We start from the raw sequence: 15473 nt of genomic DNA, 5'->3' as shown, positions 1-15473 counted from the left end.
TGACACATGACTTCTTTTATATATGCTGGCATGTCTCATAAAAAGGAGAAGGTATTTAGTTGTAAGAAGGGCAAAAAAATTAGTAACTGCAATATTATTTTAGGGAATGTTTGCAAATCAACTTCCTTGATTTTCATTTGTCTAAAAATGTATGCATGTACATAATGTTGGATATCTTTTGGATATATTGTGGATTAAAGCGATTCTGTGGTTATTTCAGACCTTCATATCTACAGCAATAAAAAAGCAATGGGCAATTAATAATTGGTGAACCCAGTGGTTACAATGGGGATAGCCGAGGGTAAAGTATTCTTAGATTGCTATCAACTAACAGTATATATCACTAACAAAACATTGCAACTTTCTTCATTATTCTTCATTTTTAAAACAAGGACACCAGGGAGAAATAGCACTGAAGTAAAGATCCTGTTTAATTTACAAACATCAGCAGCAATACTGATATTAGTCCAGGTAAGACAAAACACAATTCATTTAACATGGACACCTAGTTTGTTTTGTTTTTCATAAAAAAGTCAGGAAAACAAATCTTTGTTATACAGTGTGCTCTTTTTTAATGAAGGCAGAGCACATTCCACTACCATACATATTATAATCAAAATCTACATTACAAATTTAGCAGCAACATGTTAACATTGGAAACATAGGGATAACAAAGTATTTTTTTTTTAGAAAAAGTCACAGTTTTCTTAGCGTAGTTTGTTAAAAAGGTAAGGAACTCCAAGGAAAATCATGTTTGTAAAAAGAGAGCTATTTTCTCCTATGATAATTTTCTAAACACCATTTCATCTGTGTAAAATATGTTGGGAAAAGTTACCTCTATACAATTATAATCTAGTATAAAGACCTTTATTTCTGGCACAGTACAAATTCTGAGGAGATTTGACAAAAATATACAATGTTCTGTTACATTTAACACTTTATGTTTAAGATGTAACACAGATTCAGGAGAAGACAACAATACCAGTGGTCAAATATAGAGCTAAAAACAAAACGTCTAAATGGGACATGCTATTAGTTAGTTCATCTATCCCACCAAATCCTGATTTTAATTGTCTTTTTAAATATAAAAATATCAGGACAAATATAAATTAATATATATTAAAAGACTCAAACTGTAGTATAAGGGAAGATCTACAAAGATAAGTAAACATATTTTTGATACAATAAATATTTGTCAGTGATATTTTGAATACTGCGCCAAAAGTCAGAAGACACATAAAAAGGACAAGACTTATCTTTAAACCAAATTACTAATCATACATTATTAATCTATATTTATTATGCCCTCCCCCCTCCCTTCCCTTTAACATTTAAATTACAAAGAATTAATACTGGAAACAAGGCTCGCTAAATATTTAAATTTCCGCTATTGTACCATTGACATGTGCGAGTAAAATTCATGATATACTAAATGCACATTTACAACAAGCTTTCCGCTATACTGCAGTTTATGGCCTTCAGTAGATCAGTTTCAACGAATGAAATTTCTATTTAAAAACAAGATTTCTCAGGCACAGTCCTCCTTTGGGATTCATTTTGTTCTTTCCTTTTCAAAAGGTAAAAGATTTTTCTAAACACCACTGTCATCAAACACGAAGTAAAGAAGACCAGGCTGTAGCTGTACATCATATCTCCTCTCTGTATCTGTTGTTCATTTTACTTTCACCTTTTGAAATTTGAAGCTGTGTACTACATATCATGATGCGTTTGTCTGTCATGATACAGTTACTAAAAGTCATGTGAAGTGGAAAATCAAAAAACGATTGATAAAACCTTAAACGGCCAACTGTTATCTTCATTTCTTCATCTGCGACAGACAAGACCCAGTTCTTCTCGGAAACAAAATAAATGTACCACATCCTGGAGTAATGGCAAATGAAGAATAGAGTCAACTCTGTGTTTTTTTTTCTTTCCTCTTGATAATAAAAAATAAGTCTGTTTTGTACTTTACAATATATTTCAATATTTCCACTATGGAAGCATTAATTAGTCCAGCACTGTCAAAAGGTACTCTTGCTTTTTCTTCCTTTAAAAAAAGGGGGACATGTAACACAACAGAAAATTATGAAGGACATTTTGTACAGCCACACTTCACCACTTTCTCGACTTCCTCCACAAACGAAGACCCGTCGGTGCATTCAAAAGTGTATTTCCGGCGCTTGCTTCTTAGAGGTCCACAGCACTGGCCGATGGAGCAGCCTCCACGACATTCTAGCCGTGAGACCTTTTTGGTGGTCTGGCACGCGGCATACCCCTGCTGTTTCTGATAGTTATCTCGGACCCGTTCCCCTCGACAAAAGATCTCTGCGAGGCAAAAAAAAAGGGCCCTAATTTAGCAAATTCACACCAGTCACAATCATCACGTTATCAGTGTGAACCCACATATAACTTCAAGAGACAAACACCTTTAGCTGAAAACAAAAGAGAAGATGGAGGGAACAAACCATGCCATTTTACCAACGGGGGTCAAAGTAATAAGACTAGAGGACTAGAACTTTCAATGGAAAACACTGAATTCAAAAGTACAACTTTAAGCCACAGCAGTTTTTTAAAAGAAGACACTTGTGCCCAAACTGTGTAGGTCTGCTTGTTATGAAACAGCATCAGAATACACTTAAACATATAAACCTCTAAAAGCTATCTCTATGAAAACGTGTCACTCATGCAATTAAAAACAAAATCATGAACTGCAATTTCACAACACATAGATGGCAGAAAAAATGTACGCTTTGGAACAAAGTCTTTTGGCAGAAAAGACTTATAAAGCACATGTGACTTTAAATAATGTTACCCAAAAGACAAGATGAAACTGATGAAATGTGGAAAGGACAAGGATAAGAGACGGGAAATCCTTTATCCTTTGCAGGCTGTCTCACCTGTCTCACCTGAGTGGGATTCTGGGTACGGCCAGAAGAGGCTGAGAGGTCCGAAATAGAGTTTGTAATAAAAACAGGAGCAGAGTCATTGGATTTGGACTCACAGTGAAAGAGGTAAAGGACACTATCCAGACACAGTACATACAAACTGAGGCACATCTTACACAAAAAGCTTAATTTTTGTGTAATGGTACCTAGTATATTTACTGTGCTAAAATTATCATGAGCACATCCAAATTCTGTGACTCTGATATGATTTTTTAAAATAAATAAGCAAAATGTTTTTCAGCTATTCAATGCATGTACTGTATGAATAAAGTCAGTGTTTATAAACTTTTTGAAACATTCAGAGAATTACTTAAAAAATGACTAAAATGAATCAGAAAAAAAGCACTAAATTACATTTCATGGTGTGATACTTGTTAAGGTATTGGATAAAATTGACGAGGGTCATAAAGTTATTTATATTACAATGAACCAGTACAACAACATAGCTGCCAATAAGAATAATATTTATTCTTACCTCTGTCACAGCTGTCTCCGGTGTATCCACTGTTACACTCACAGTAGGGCTTGCCCAGGCCTGAAAGTCTGCATTTTCCATGTTTGCACTTAATGGATTGGCAAGGGTTAAAGACATCTTCCTCTTCATCGCACAACACACCCCCATAGCCTGGCTGGCACTTGCAGCTGTATGAGAATGCGTTGATAGACACACAGGTCCCATGGATACACCTGAAGATAGATAAAAAGTGTTGATTCAGACAGTAACTCCACCTCTTGAAAGAGGCTTGAATTAAAACAATACAATTACATCTTAGTGCTTTCCATCCCACAATCCCAAAGCACTTTATACATATTCATCTTCATCTACCATACAATTACAGCACTCACATGTGACAAGTGGCAGACCTATTACATGGGAGATCAGGTGTGGAAGATTTTGCTTCCACAATTAAATTAAAAGGCAGATCTATACAATTTTAATTAATAAGTAATCTGGACCTTGATTTATCTCTTCTTCTGAAAGTTGGCAACTCATACAGCACAGTCTATCCAAACTCCAAAGTGGGGCATTGTTTTCTTGTTGAAAGTATAGTCCAGAGATGGGTGGTACAGTGAACCAGTGGCTAGCATTGCTGTCTCGCAGTGCTAACTACATGGAGTTTGTCTGGTCTTCCCATTTGTGTGGGTTTCCACCAGGTGCAACGGTTTTATGCCACAGTCCAAAGGCATAATGGTAGGTTAGTTGGCTTCTGGGAAACTTCAACCCTGGTCTTAGTGAGTGCATGTTTGCGTCTCTGTGTGCCCTGACCTGTTACTTGTAAAAGGTTATGTCTCCCCTGTGACCCCGAATTGAATAAGCCTGTTAGAAAATAGATAGATGGTTCTGAGGAAAGAGTGCCACCCACTGTTCCACCAATATCATTTAGAGCAGGCAGGTCCTGGTTTTACCTCTCCCAAGCCAGTACTAACTAGTACCATTGTTGCTTCACCTCTGAGATCTGACAAGATTAAGCTATAAGGAAGCAAAGCTGCTGAATAGAGAACTAAAGGGTGTGGCAGCTCTTCAACTTCAACACCAAACCTCAGAAGCTACTCTGCAATGAAATGCTAGTTGCTCTTTGATCAGGCAGGGATGTTCTTCTCTTTGAAAACTACACAAAATAGGGCTATTTTATTTTTAAGTAATATGATTTAAAAATAGAAAATTATTAGAGTTCATGGTTTAATGGTTGGAGAAGAAAAACATTTTAAACAATATCTTTTACATTTGATGAAATAACAATCAAGCAATCAAGAGGCTGGTATCTGTAATAATATCCGGCTTGCGGTTGTGAAGCACAAGAAGTTCTAAGAAGACGTACTTGTTGCCATGACAGGGGTCGTTAGTTTGCTGGTCACACAGCACTCCAGTCCAACCCCCCTCACATTCGCAGGTGAAGCTGGACTGTCCTGTGGCATGACAGGTTCCATGCACACATACTTTCTTCTGGCAAGGCTCACACCCTGGCAAAATCCCCGCTTGCAACTGGAACTTGCTGAAATCCTGCAGCTCATTGTTGATATACAAGTTCCGGATGCACCCATGAAAGCTTGTACCATTCTGGCCTGGACCTTGACGAAGTGCCGCCACATTTGTCTTCACAGGCATTCCTACGTAATGACATCTGGTTAGTAACAGGTCCTGCACACTTGTGTCATCAACAAGGTGATATCTCATATAGTCAATATATGTACTGTAGATGTAGCACACAACCCTTATTGGATGGACAAACGTTTATATTGTTACAGCTATAGGTGACTAGGAAGTGAAGTATCTGTAAGAGTTTTGATAAAGTGAGTAACATCTGGCAGTGTAAACATTTCCATCTTCAAAGCAGAGGGGATGTTTGCTGAGATGTATGGGGTCCCCACCCGGTGATCAAAAGCAATCATACAGTTTACCGTGGTTTACCTAATTAATTAGGTTGTGGGTAAATAATAGTCCAGAAACACACCAAATAAGATCACATTAAGACCACAGAGAAGAGAAGAGAGAAACAGAAGAGAAAGAAGGTCAGGCCACAAGAGAGAGAGGATTCAGGAGGAGTTGGAACATGAAGCTTGCGCCAGGCGAGAGCCCCTACTTCATGATCATCCAGACAAAACTTGACTGGAGCAAAGTATTTGAACCTTGTTAGAGAGAGCTTGCTATTCTGTGTTTTTCTCAGGAACTTGGGTTTCCCAAGTAAAAGATACCTTTGTCAAAAATGGCCTTTCCTGCTTTTGGGTGCATTTTTAGAATAGGGAGATAGGCTCCCATTTATTTTGTTGCATCCAGGTTTACAGAAAGAGAGATTAAACTGCAGGTTGTTCAGCATTTATATTAAAAGGCATCTTAACTCTTATTTGGTCTTTGTAGGCATTATTTAAGAGTCAAATACTTGGTAGCAGTCTGGGGTTTTCTGGGTGATAAGAACGTTAGGCCTCTGGGGCACCTTGTTTGTACATACTATATTAACGGAATGACTTGTGTGCCGGAGAATTAAGAATTCACATGCTTCTAATTATACCAACCGCTCATGTGTATTCTGGAGAAATCACTTACAAGTTGGGGGTTACGAATAATTATTGTACTTATTAGTAAGTAATTACTAAGTATTACTAAGTAAGACTAAACCGCTTAATGAGTTTTCTGATTTTCACCATTTTTGTAACCCCCTATTTGTAACAATATGCTTAAGCTAAATGTAATTGTTTGTTATTAAATTACTAATTTGAATCATGCGATTTTCTAATCCTATAATTTCCTCTTGCATTATCTTAGCACTGAACCATACAGAACATTTATTTGATCTTTTCTATTAATAGTTCACACAAAACTGCTGATATTTAGTTACAGTATAATACATTTTAATAACATTCGGTTTTATCACTCTGTGCATCTGAGCATCCTGAGAAGATCTTAAAAGTGGTTTTAGGATATAAAAACATTATAAATGAGAGATGGCCATTCAGTCCATCTTGCTCATTTAGTTGCTAGTAGTTTAATGATCCAAGAATATTATCACGCTGTTTTGTAAAGGATCCTGCAGAGTCAGCTTCAGCTAGACTGTTATTTTTTCTTAATGGAAATGGAAAGTGTTCTGAAACTTTAAATGTCTATTTTTAAATGCACACAAATGTAAATGGGATGCTGAAAAATACATTAAAGAAGACATGACCATAAACATATTAAAATGTAATTTGGTCTAGGCATTCAGCTTATTGTCTAACTTTTATGATATTGTTTTTATGTCTGCAAAGCCAAATTTGGCCTTCATTAACTAAATAAAAATAATTCTATCAGGGAAATAGTCAAAGGGAAAATAGTCATGGCTTTTTAGAAAATCTTCAGATTAAAGGAAAAAACACTTTGTGAAGTGGGACATTTGCGTTCATTATACTGAACACCTACTGTACATTTAATATGTACTATTTTTGACTTTCTCTTTTGTTACCATGCAGGTAGCTCTTTACAGTTATCCTTAAGTAGGCTCTTCTTGTCAATTGTATGACATTATTAAACAGGTGGTGGTGGTGGGGGGGTCAATCACAAAACTGCCTATAGTACATGCCAGTTCTCCTGAGGCTGTTCCTCCAGGACTGCTGGGAAAAACTCACTTTGCAACACATTATGCTGACATTGCTAGTCAATTACCTCATCTCTAGGACACAGTCATTTAGTCCTTTTAAATTCAATCAGCTTGGGAGCAATAGTTTTCCGTGTTACACTTTAAATAAGTGCTAGTAATTAGTACGGCATTCTTCATTAAGTGCGTTTGCAGGTAATCGGCATGTCGTGAGTTTTTGTTTAAATTCTTTTCAGCTCTGTTGACCCTTACCTCCGACATAGAGAGGCGAATCAAGGCTCAGTGTGGACTGTGGGGACAGGGTGCTGATACTTTTGGGACTCCCTCCATCGATTGAGAGAGAAAGCGTCTGGTCAAGAGCCACAAGTTCCACTACATGGAAGTTTCCGTCATTAATTGTTTCAACACTGAAAAGGTAAGATATACAGTAAGCATGAATAAAAAGTAATGTACAGTTCGATGTTATTGTATTTTTCATACAGTAAATACTGCATAATTTCAAAATATCTTCTTTCCAGTTGTGTCAGTCTTGCAATGTTGCTACTTCTGTGTACGTGCTGAAATTACATCGGGCATCAAGTTAAAAACCCTGTGATTTTTTCCCCCCTTTCCTAATGCAAAATGATCTAATATCACACTTCATATTAAAGATCTAAGGATAAATGCATTAAAGTGAAGAAAAATACTTTTTTGGCTTGCTGCAAGTATTCCTTTTCTCCTGCGAGAACCGAAACAAAGAGCAATCTGTCTGAAGGTTGAAAAGGCAATAGAAAGACATCAAAATATATAGTTGTTGCTCTGGAGACACAAACACATTTAAGTGTTTATAGTGAAAACGAGTGCCTGATAGTAAAGAAAAGGAAAAAAAGAAATTCCTTGAAAACCTGCCAAATATCAGGAATTCTCTCTCAGGGGCTTTTGATGTGCTCAGAATTTTAAAAAAGCTAGCACTGCAGAGATCTGCAGCCTGACACAGAACTTGGCATTTGTGCCCTAGACTTGCAGAACAGTGGTTCAATTACAGGCACTCATTCACACAGCCCTTCTCAAGAGGGATTTTCTGAGGAAAGACAAGAATTTGTGTTGGGGATTACGGATGTAACAATACGTCTGTCAATAGTGAACATGTACTGTGATACATTACACAGTTCATTTTGTGAGATGCCTCTGAGCAATGCATCTTTTTAATTAAATAGTCTCAACAAAATTTCAAGGGACATTTACAAGAAATTACTATCTAAAGCATACATAACAGTAGCATTATAAGCCTAACCCAACTTTGGCAATGAAAAGGAATAAATCCCTACATACTGTCAGATAATTCCATATATATTTCCATATAATTATGTAATGCATTGTACAATTCCTTTAGTGACTTAAAATATCTTTAAGTCCTGTGTGTGACATATCTATAATGGTAATGTTTTATTTCTGGTAGTGTGAAGCTATTAAAAAAATATCCTAATTTGTCTGATCCAATGTTGTCCCCTTTTTATTTTAATGTACAATAATTGGTCTTGCTTGGTCACTGGCAATCAATTATCTTTTCTTATACATACATTCTGTATTACATTCTATTTTAATTTATATTCTAATTGATTCTAATTAATCTATCCTAAATAATAATATCATAATAAGACCAGGTGCTGGGATATAGGTAGTGACTGCACCACAGATGAGTGAGGCAGACATGTTGAATTGCTTTTAATTAAGAAAAAGAGAAAGAATATTTAAATGCTTCTGATACAGAACCTTTCAGAAACTACACTGAGAAACAGCACAAAAAACAAAACTAACCAAAAAATTCTGAATTTATTTTCTGAACTTATATATGACATAAGATACGTTTTGACACAATTCATTTTTAATTTTTTTCAAAATGTTTTCAAATAATATTTTCACAATATTAGAATATTTGCCCCCAAAATCAAAATTTAACTTTAACCTAACCTTTACCTGCTTTACCTATGCTACTCTTATATTTTTATGAGTTAGAACTTTGAGCAAAAATGTAATATATTTTTGCCTTCAAAGCTTTTCCATTTAAATATGAATATGAAACTTCAGTTTCCTAATCAGGACTAGAAACACATGGAAATATCTAGTGGGATATTTAAATTTGAAATGTTTAATTTGGAATGTACACATCATACATTACAATAATTGATGACAGAATGAGGTTTCAATCATCATTTCACCAAATTAAGTGTTATAATTTTGTGTATGTTTGACACAAACAGCATGACAAATAGGAAATTAAAAGGTAGTTTCAGGGGCAGCTGGTTTCTTTAATGAGCAAAGAAATATGACAATGAAAACATTACTAAAATGAGGCTGCATTGAGGAAAACATAAAGCCGCTCTTAGAAAGGTTATAAGCATTGCTAGATAAATGGAATATAGTAAGTAAATTTGCAGACGTATTACCTGTAAATAGCTGACGGTGGATAAGAACCAGTGTCATAACTGACTCGTAATCGTCCCCTATACAGCTCTACAGCAATGTGGTCATTGTCCCCTTTGTACATCAAAATTCCATTATCTTCATCTGTTGCAATCTATTGAATTACAAAGAAAAAAAATGACTATTAATTATTTTATATAAAATAAACTGCCCCCACAGTAAAACAAAATCTGGACAATATTTTACATCTAAACTGCAAAATAAAAACTCAGTAGTGGCTTTTTTACTGCAGAAGTCTCACTTATCTCCCCTAAAACAAATAAAAATCAAATCAGTAATTTAATATCTGGACTTCCACCCCCCCTTAAAAAAAGCTTTGGAAACAAATATTTTTATTACCTTTTTGGTTTACTGTCACAAAATAATAAAGTTAAATCACATTCTCAATTTTGAAGAATAACCACCAAAAATATCAGCGTAACAATAAAAAACTGGGATCAGACTAGTTGCTTTTCAAATTTAAGAGACTTCATTCAAGTCACTCCCCCAGACTCAGAAAATGTAGAATTTAAAATGTAGCTATGTGAAAATCCCCCTGACCTGAAAACAGTATTATCTGTGGTCTGTGTAGGGTGGTGAAAAAACTTCACCTTCAACCTTAAATTCAGTGCACGTATGTACAGTATATTAACACAGTATAATACATTTACCATTTATGCTGTGATCCAAGTCATTTAAACATTAAACAAACACAATGAGCTTAACACAGAACTGTGTTTTTTCACACTGACCAAAATAAAGTTTCTACAACTCCCTATGTCATTTCAGCATTTCATTTAGAACACCAAATATCTGTTTACCACTTTATGTAGTTATGTATGTAGTGTAGTTGCCATACTTCAGTACCCTGGACAGCTCAAAGGAGAAAGATACTTTAACCACCAGCAGATGCATTTTCTATCATCTTCAGAAGTCGTAGATGCATTTGCAACACCTAAACTGGTAGTGAGGGTCAATGAGAATCATGTGCCATTCTCACATGCCAGCTTGCAGATGCATCTCAGCTAGTACATTTTAGGATGTGCATTTCTACTGATATTGAGGTGTGTCCCAAACAGGTCCAAAGATGTTCAGAGATGTAACATATGTCATACTTGAGAAGTGCCGTCTAGACGAGCCGGAAACATCAACTGAGATGCAAAGTTTGTGCAGCTCAGAAGGCATTTGCAATAATGGTGAGGCCAAGTGAAGGGAAATCACAAAAATAAATTGAGTTCTGCATAGGATAGTGAGAAAATCAAACCAGTGCACCATGTATGGTCAGAAATTGTCCTAGATCAGTTTTTACTGGGCACCGCTAATCATGTGAATACATTTTGAAACTTCTGTATTCTGAATATGACATACTGTATGAATGACATCAGCAAGAAAAATGGAAATTGCAGAAAGAAAATTTCATAGATTATGTATGACTGTATGACCAAAGAATCCTTATGCAATGGCTTTAGGAAAAGGTCACAATGTTATCTTTCATCCTGCTCACACTATCCCATATGGTCCCCGTGGACATTCTTGAATTCAGAAAGAAATCGCACAAGACACTTTGCAATTGTCACTCCACTCAGGAAAAGCATCTGGAACTGTAGCCCATTGCTATAAATATGCGTTTTTAATTTTGTGTGACATCATCTCTACCTGCAACGAAATGTTGGCCTGTGAGTCAATCAGGGAGGATGGGATCTGCAGAAAGGACTCCCTGTCCACAAAGTTGACGCTGATAAGCTTCTCGCACTTCTCCCCGTGGTATCCCTGCAAACACTGGCACTCAGGGTCTGTGTCCTTAACGAAGCACTGGGCTCCATTTCGACACTCATAGTTGTCACAAGGGCTTGTGCGCGGTAAGACCATTGGTGGAGAAAACTCACAAAATAAGCCACTGCCCGGCAAAACAAGAAATGAAAAAAAGTAGTTAAAATTTATGTGAAAATCACAGGTCCAAATGTAAAATCAACTGATATGATATGCATCATTTATATGAAAATGGTATGGTAATAAAATAACTCTATAAATTATTGAAAATCTAGGTCTTTAGTCTTCATTACATCCTATTTGATGGATGAAATATGTTTTAAATTCATATCATGTCATATTAATCTAGCACAATTACACTAACACTAGATACACAAATATTATGATGGAAAGAAATAAAATGTCTCACCTATATCCCTCAGGGCACACACAGGTATAGCCATTTACTGCATCGATGCAATGGGCTCCATTTTTGCATTTATTTTCCTGGCAGTCATCAAAGTCGATGTCACACTGGTCCCCAACATACCCAGGCATGCACTCACATCTGTAAAAGTTACAACAATATGAGAAATTATCTTTACAAACTGTATATACAGTACCACACACATGGAATGGCTCATCAGTACTGCATAAGGGAACTACAGTTTGGAATCTATAGTTGGGTATGTCTTATTATGTATCTTTATATAAACAAACCAAAAATAAGGTGAAGAGACTGAACTTGAAGAAACAAAGGTGGACGAAACTGTGCAGCTTTAATCCATATTTCATATCCTGTAATTAATTGCAATTGTGTGGCCATGTAACTCAAACATTGTGAAATACAATATATTTTAAAATTGATTTTTAATTGGTACAATGAACTTACATCTGAACAGTATAATCATTAATAAATGTGTGAGCCAAGATCAGCAGAATTCAAATAATTTCAAGGTATGAATATTCTCCATCTATGAAAGGATTTCTCGCAAATTACTAAGGCGTGTTCCTTGACTACATTTTATAATAATAAAATAATAGCAGGTTCAAAAGTCTCATTTTATAATAAGAAAAACAGTAAGCATCTGCTGAGTCTGAGAAAAGAAAAATATTCACATAGAAATTAATGAAAATAGACAAAATGTTTGCAAGGCATCATCAGGAATACAGCAAACTCTTTTTATACTCACTTGTATCCTTTGGGTGTCAAGATGCACTTAGAGTCATGCTGACAGAGGTTCAGCTCAGGAGCACAGAAATCCAACTTTTCCTCACACAGCTCACCTGCAAAACAAAAGAAGACAGGTACTGTATGTGTCATCTGTGGTTCCAAAACTGGTATGGTAACCAAATTGTAATAATCTTTCCAATGCATTTATGCTCCCCAAAACTGTTTTTTTTTATTTTTTATTAAAATAACAATATACTTCAAAAACTCCCTTTCCTTCAAACAACCATGTAATCATCCAGCCTTGCCAATTTTAAAACATAAGGCTTTGCAGAGCCAGTTATAGATTGTGTCATGAAAGGTTTGATGAAATCACAGAATGTATTTTCAATTTATATTTCTGAGCTGACGACTATTGCTGCTGGTGCCAAGACAGAGCCCCTGCTGTGCTGGGGTATTAAATTATTTATCTTTTTTTTCCTTAGTGAACTCTTTTCAAACAAATTATATTGCAGAGAAAGCCATCTTTTTTTTTCCTTCGGTGATACAATGCCCTGGAGAGTTTAAAATGACTTTGCCTTCCAAGGCTCAAAATTCAACTCAAAGGATTCTGTCTTTACACAGTTGCTTTCTGAGAGATGCCAGATGCGTGTCTCAGGACACCATAAATCAATAAAAAGATTTTGTGAAATTACATACAAGGCACTAAATTATGAATCTTTAATACCAGTCACACTCTGCCTTCCCTAAGGGAATGGCTGTGATGAATGGCTTATGGCTTAGCCATGTGTAGTCTGGGAAAAACAATAGAACCTGCAGTCATGTAGACAACCAATATTCTGCCACTGATAAATTATCAAGGTCTGTGGTAACATAATGTTCTGTGAGCTCTACTGATTCTGTAAAAAGGATCCATAAATACAATGTAAAAAGATGCAACATAGCATATATTCATTTCCAACTGAGCAAATCTGTCTGCTTTTAATTATAGTATTTTTCTTTTTTAACTCTCTTAATCTCCTAATGATAGAAAAGTTTGAGTTCTGAAATATTTTATGATGTGCGTGCATGTCAAGTGCCATGCATCGTTGTAAGATTAGACCTAGGGGATCATATTTATACCCTACAGGGCTTTGATCTGATTTAAATACAAATAGTTGAGTTTACAGAATGATTTATGATTTTCAGCTATGCAAACTACGTCCTGGTATATGGCTCTGCTGATTAAAATCTCTCAAATTCCAACCATCACATTGCTTTCGTGTAAAAACATTGATATTTCTTTTAGCACAATGTAAATATAAAGGGCTTCGTATTTAAATTGATCTCGAATCATGCCTCCGGGGCTTAAATTAATTAGCAGATCCATCTTATTTCTTTTCTGTTGCTTTTGCTTAAGACATTGCATTGCACAGTGCCATTCCCTCCAGCGCTGTAGTTACTGTTTCATAACAAGGATACATCACCTCTTCTCCTAATGTGTTGCTGGCAGATTGGTAGCACTTTAAAAGGTGCACACTGACATAAAACTGTACAATGTTCAAGGTCAATGTGCATACCTCCGTGACTACTTATGATGGGAATTATTTTTAATTAATGCGGAGAAGAATGAAGAGGGGCACCACAGTGACGAAACACCCCCTTAAACCTTGCTGTACACGGACTTATAACATTGAAAGGATTTGCCTTCTCAAATCAAATGACATACGCTTCAAAGGCATTTGGATTGTTTTCTTGCCCCAAACAGCAGAAATACAGTTTTAAATTAATAAAGATTTCTACTGAGTGACTACTTTGTTACAGGTTTAAAAGTTTGTTTTAAGTTATTAACTCCCACTTTCAGAACTTGATTTGACTGTACCCAAAGCCTACTAAGCAAATTGATAAAACTGATGGCAAGACCCTAGTCAAAATGCCAAGGTCAATTGATTAGAATGTGTTGATGATATACAGTACATATTTGCCATGCAAATAAATACACTGATTTGATTAACTATGATAACAGAATATGTATTGAAGCGGTTCAAGAAGAGAGCTGCGTCAGCATGAGTAGGCTGCAAAGGAACAGATAAAGGTTCATTCCATGCTGGGAGGTAAAGAAAAGAAACACAAAGTTTCAGCTGTGGACTCTGGAGCCTTCGTGAGGTGTAGCTCCAGAGTCGAAACGTAGTGTTTTTTTTCTTTACCTCTCAGCAAGGAATGACCGGAAAATAAAGTTTATTTTAAAAGGCTAATGTCTACTTGTGGACATATATACAGTATATATGCAGTTTTGGGTATGTGTAATAAATGCTTGTATATGAAAAAAATATACTTGTAATTATTTAAATGTAGTAAATACTGTAGTAAATACTGTAATACTCTAAGTCATACGTAATAAACACTCATTCAACCTACCAACCGGGAATTTGGACACCCACTTTTAGGAAACAGGTTGCCATCACTTACATCTGGAACTCTACAGACATCATATATTAAGTTCCACATTTAGATTTAATTACATTGAGCTTATTCATGCAGTTAACATCCAACATTAAAATAACATTTGCAACCTATTTGGAAACCAGGGAAATTCTTACAGCCGTTTTAAATTTGACCATTTATTTTTACACCAGAAAATCTCACATTTAAAGTACACTCTGATCCAAACTACATATTTAAAGTGCTGTGTTGGCTTGTCCTTGCCTTTGGTCTCTTCACTGTTAACATCTCTGAATTACAAGGTAATTTACTGTAGCAAAGATTACTTTTCTTGACGTACTATTCCTAATGGGAAGCCATCCAGGCAACAATCAGCCTGATGCCAATTGTCTGTATATGCTTCTGATTTACAACACATAGTTGTTTTAAACTCCTGGCAAAAGATAGCTCTAAATGCAGGCATAAATTCCATTCTTCCTCTGTCTAGCGTCTCTTTAAATAGTTTACGTATCTATCGGCTAGCTTATAATCATAAAAATAAATGGGGCCTTGTAAGAATAGATCCAGCGTTTTTTTGCATTCATGAAAAGAGACACCTGCTATTATCAGATCTTTCTTCATCTTAATATTGCTCAGGACATCTTATTATGGCAAAATACGGTTATATTATTGAAGGCT

The 15473-nt window shown here is 35.7% G+C and overlaps 1 protein-coding gene across 11 annotated transcripts in view; it reads right to left on the bottom strand.

The window, feature by feature from the left end:
- Positions 1-413: 413 nt before the first annotated feature.
- The window catches only part of slit2 (slit homolog 2 (Drosophila)), a 158337-nt gene continuing 143277 nt past the window's right edge, over positions 414-15473 (bottom strand). For 9 of the 11 annotated variants that reach the window (XM_015343969.2, XM_015343971.2, XM_015343972.2 and 6 more), the window contains 8 exons: positions 12397-12490; positions 11634-11771; positions 11111-11351; positions 9439-9569; positions 7265-7419; positions 4766-5054; positions 3421-3632; positions 414-2325 (listed from right to left, as the gene is read on the bottom strand). In XM_015343969.2, the coding sequence (XP_015199455.1) occupies positions 2084-2325; positions 3421-3632; positions 4766-5054; positions 7265-7419; positions 9439-9569; positions 11111-11351; positions 11634-11771; positions 12397-12490 (1502 nt within the window). In that variant the 3' untranslated portion in view covers positions 414-2083. Of the gene's footprint in view, positions 2326-2897; positions 2939-3420; positions 3633-4765; positions 5055-7264; positions 7420-9438; positions 9570-11110; positions 11352-11633; positions 11772-12396; positions 12491-15473 lie in introns of all 11 variants that reach the window. The other 2 variants (XM_015343977.2, XM_015343978.2) reach the window with 2 other exon arrangements.

This window comes from Lepisosteus oculatus, chromosome 1, assembly GCF_040954835.1.
Source record: "Lepisosteus oculatus isolate fLepOcu1 chromosome 1, fLepOcu1.hap2, whole genome shotgun sequence".
Taxonomy (NCBI): domain Eukaryota; kingdom Metazoa; phylum Chordata; class Actinopteri; order Semionotiformes; family Lepisosteidae; genus Lepisosteus; species Lepisosteus oculatus.
Note: the sequence above shows the minus strand (reverse complement) of the source record. Positions and strands in the feature narration are given on the sequence as shown.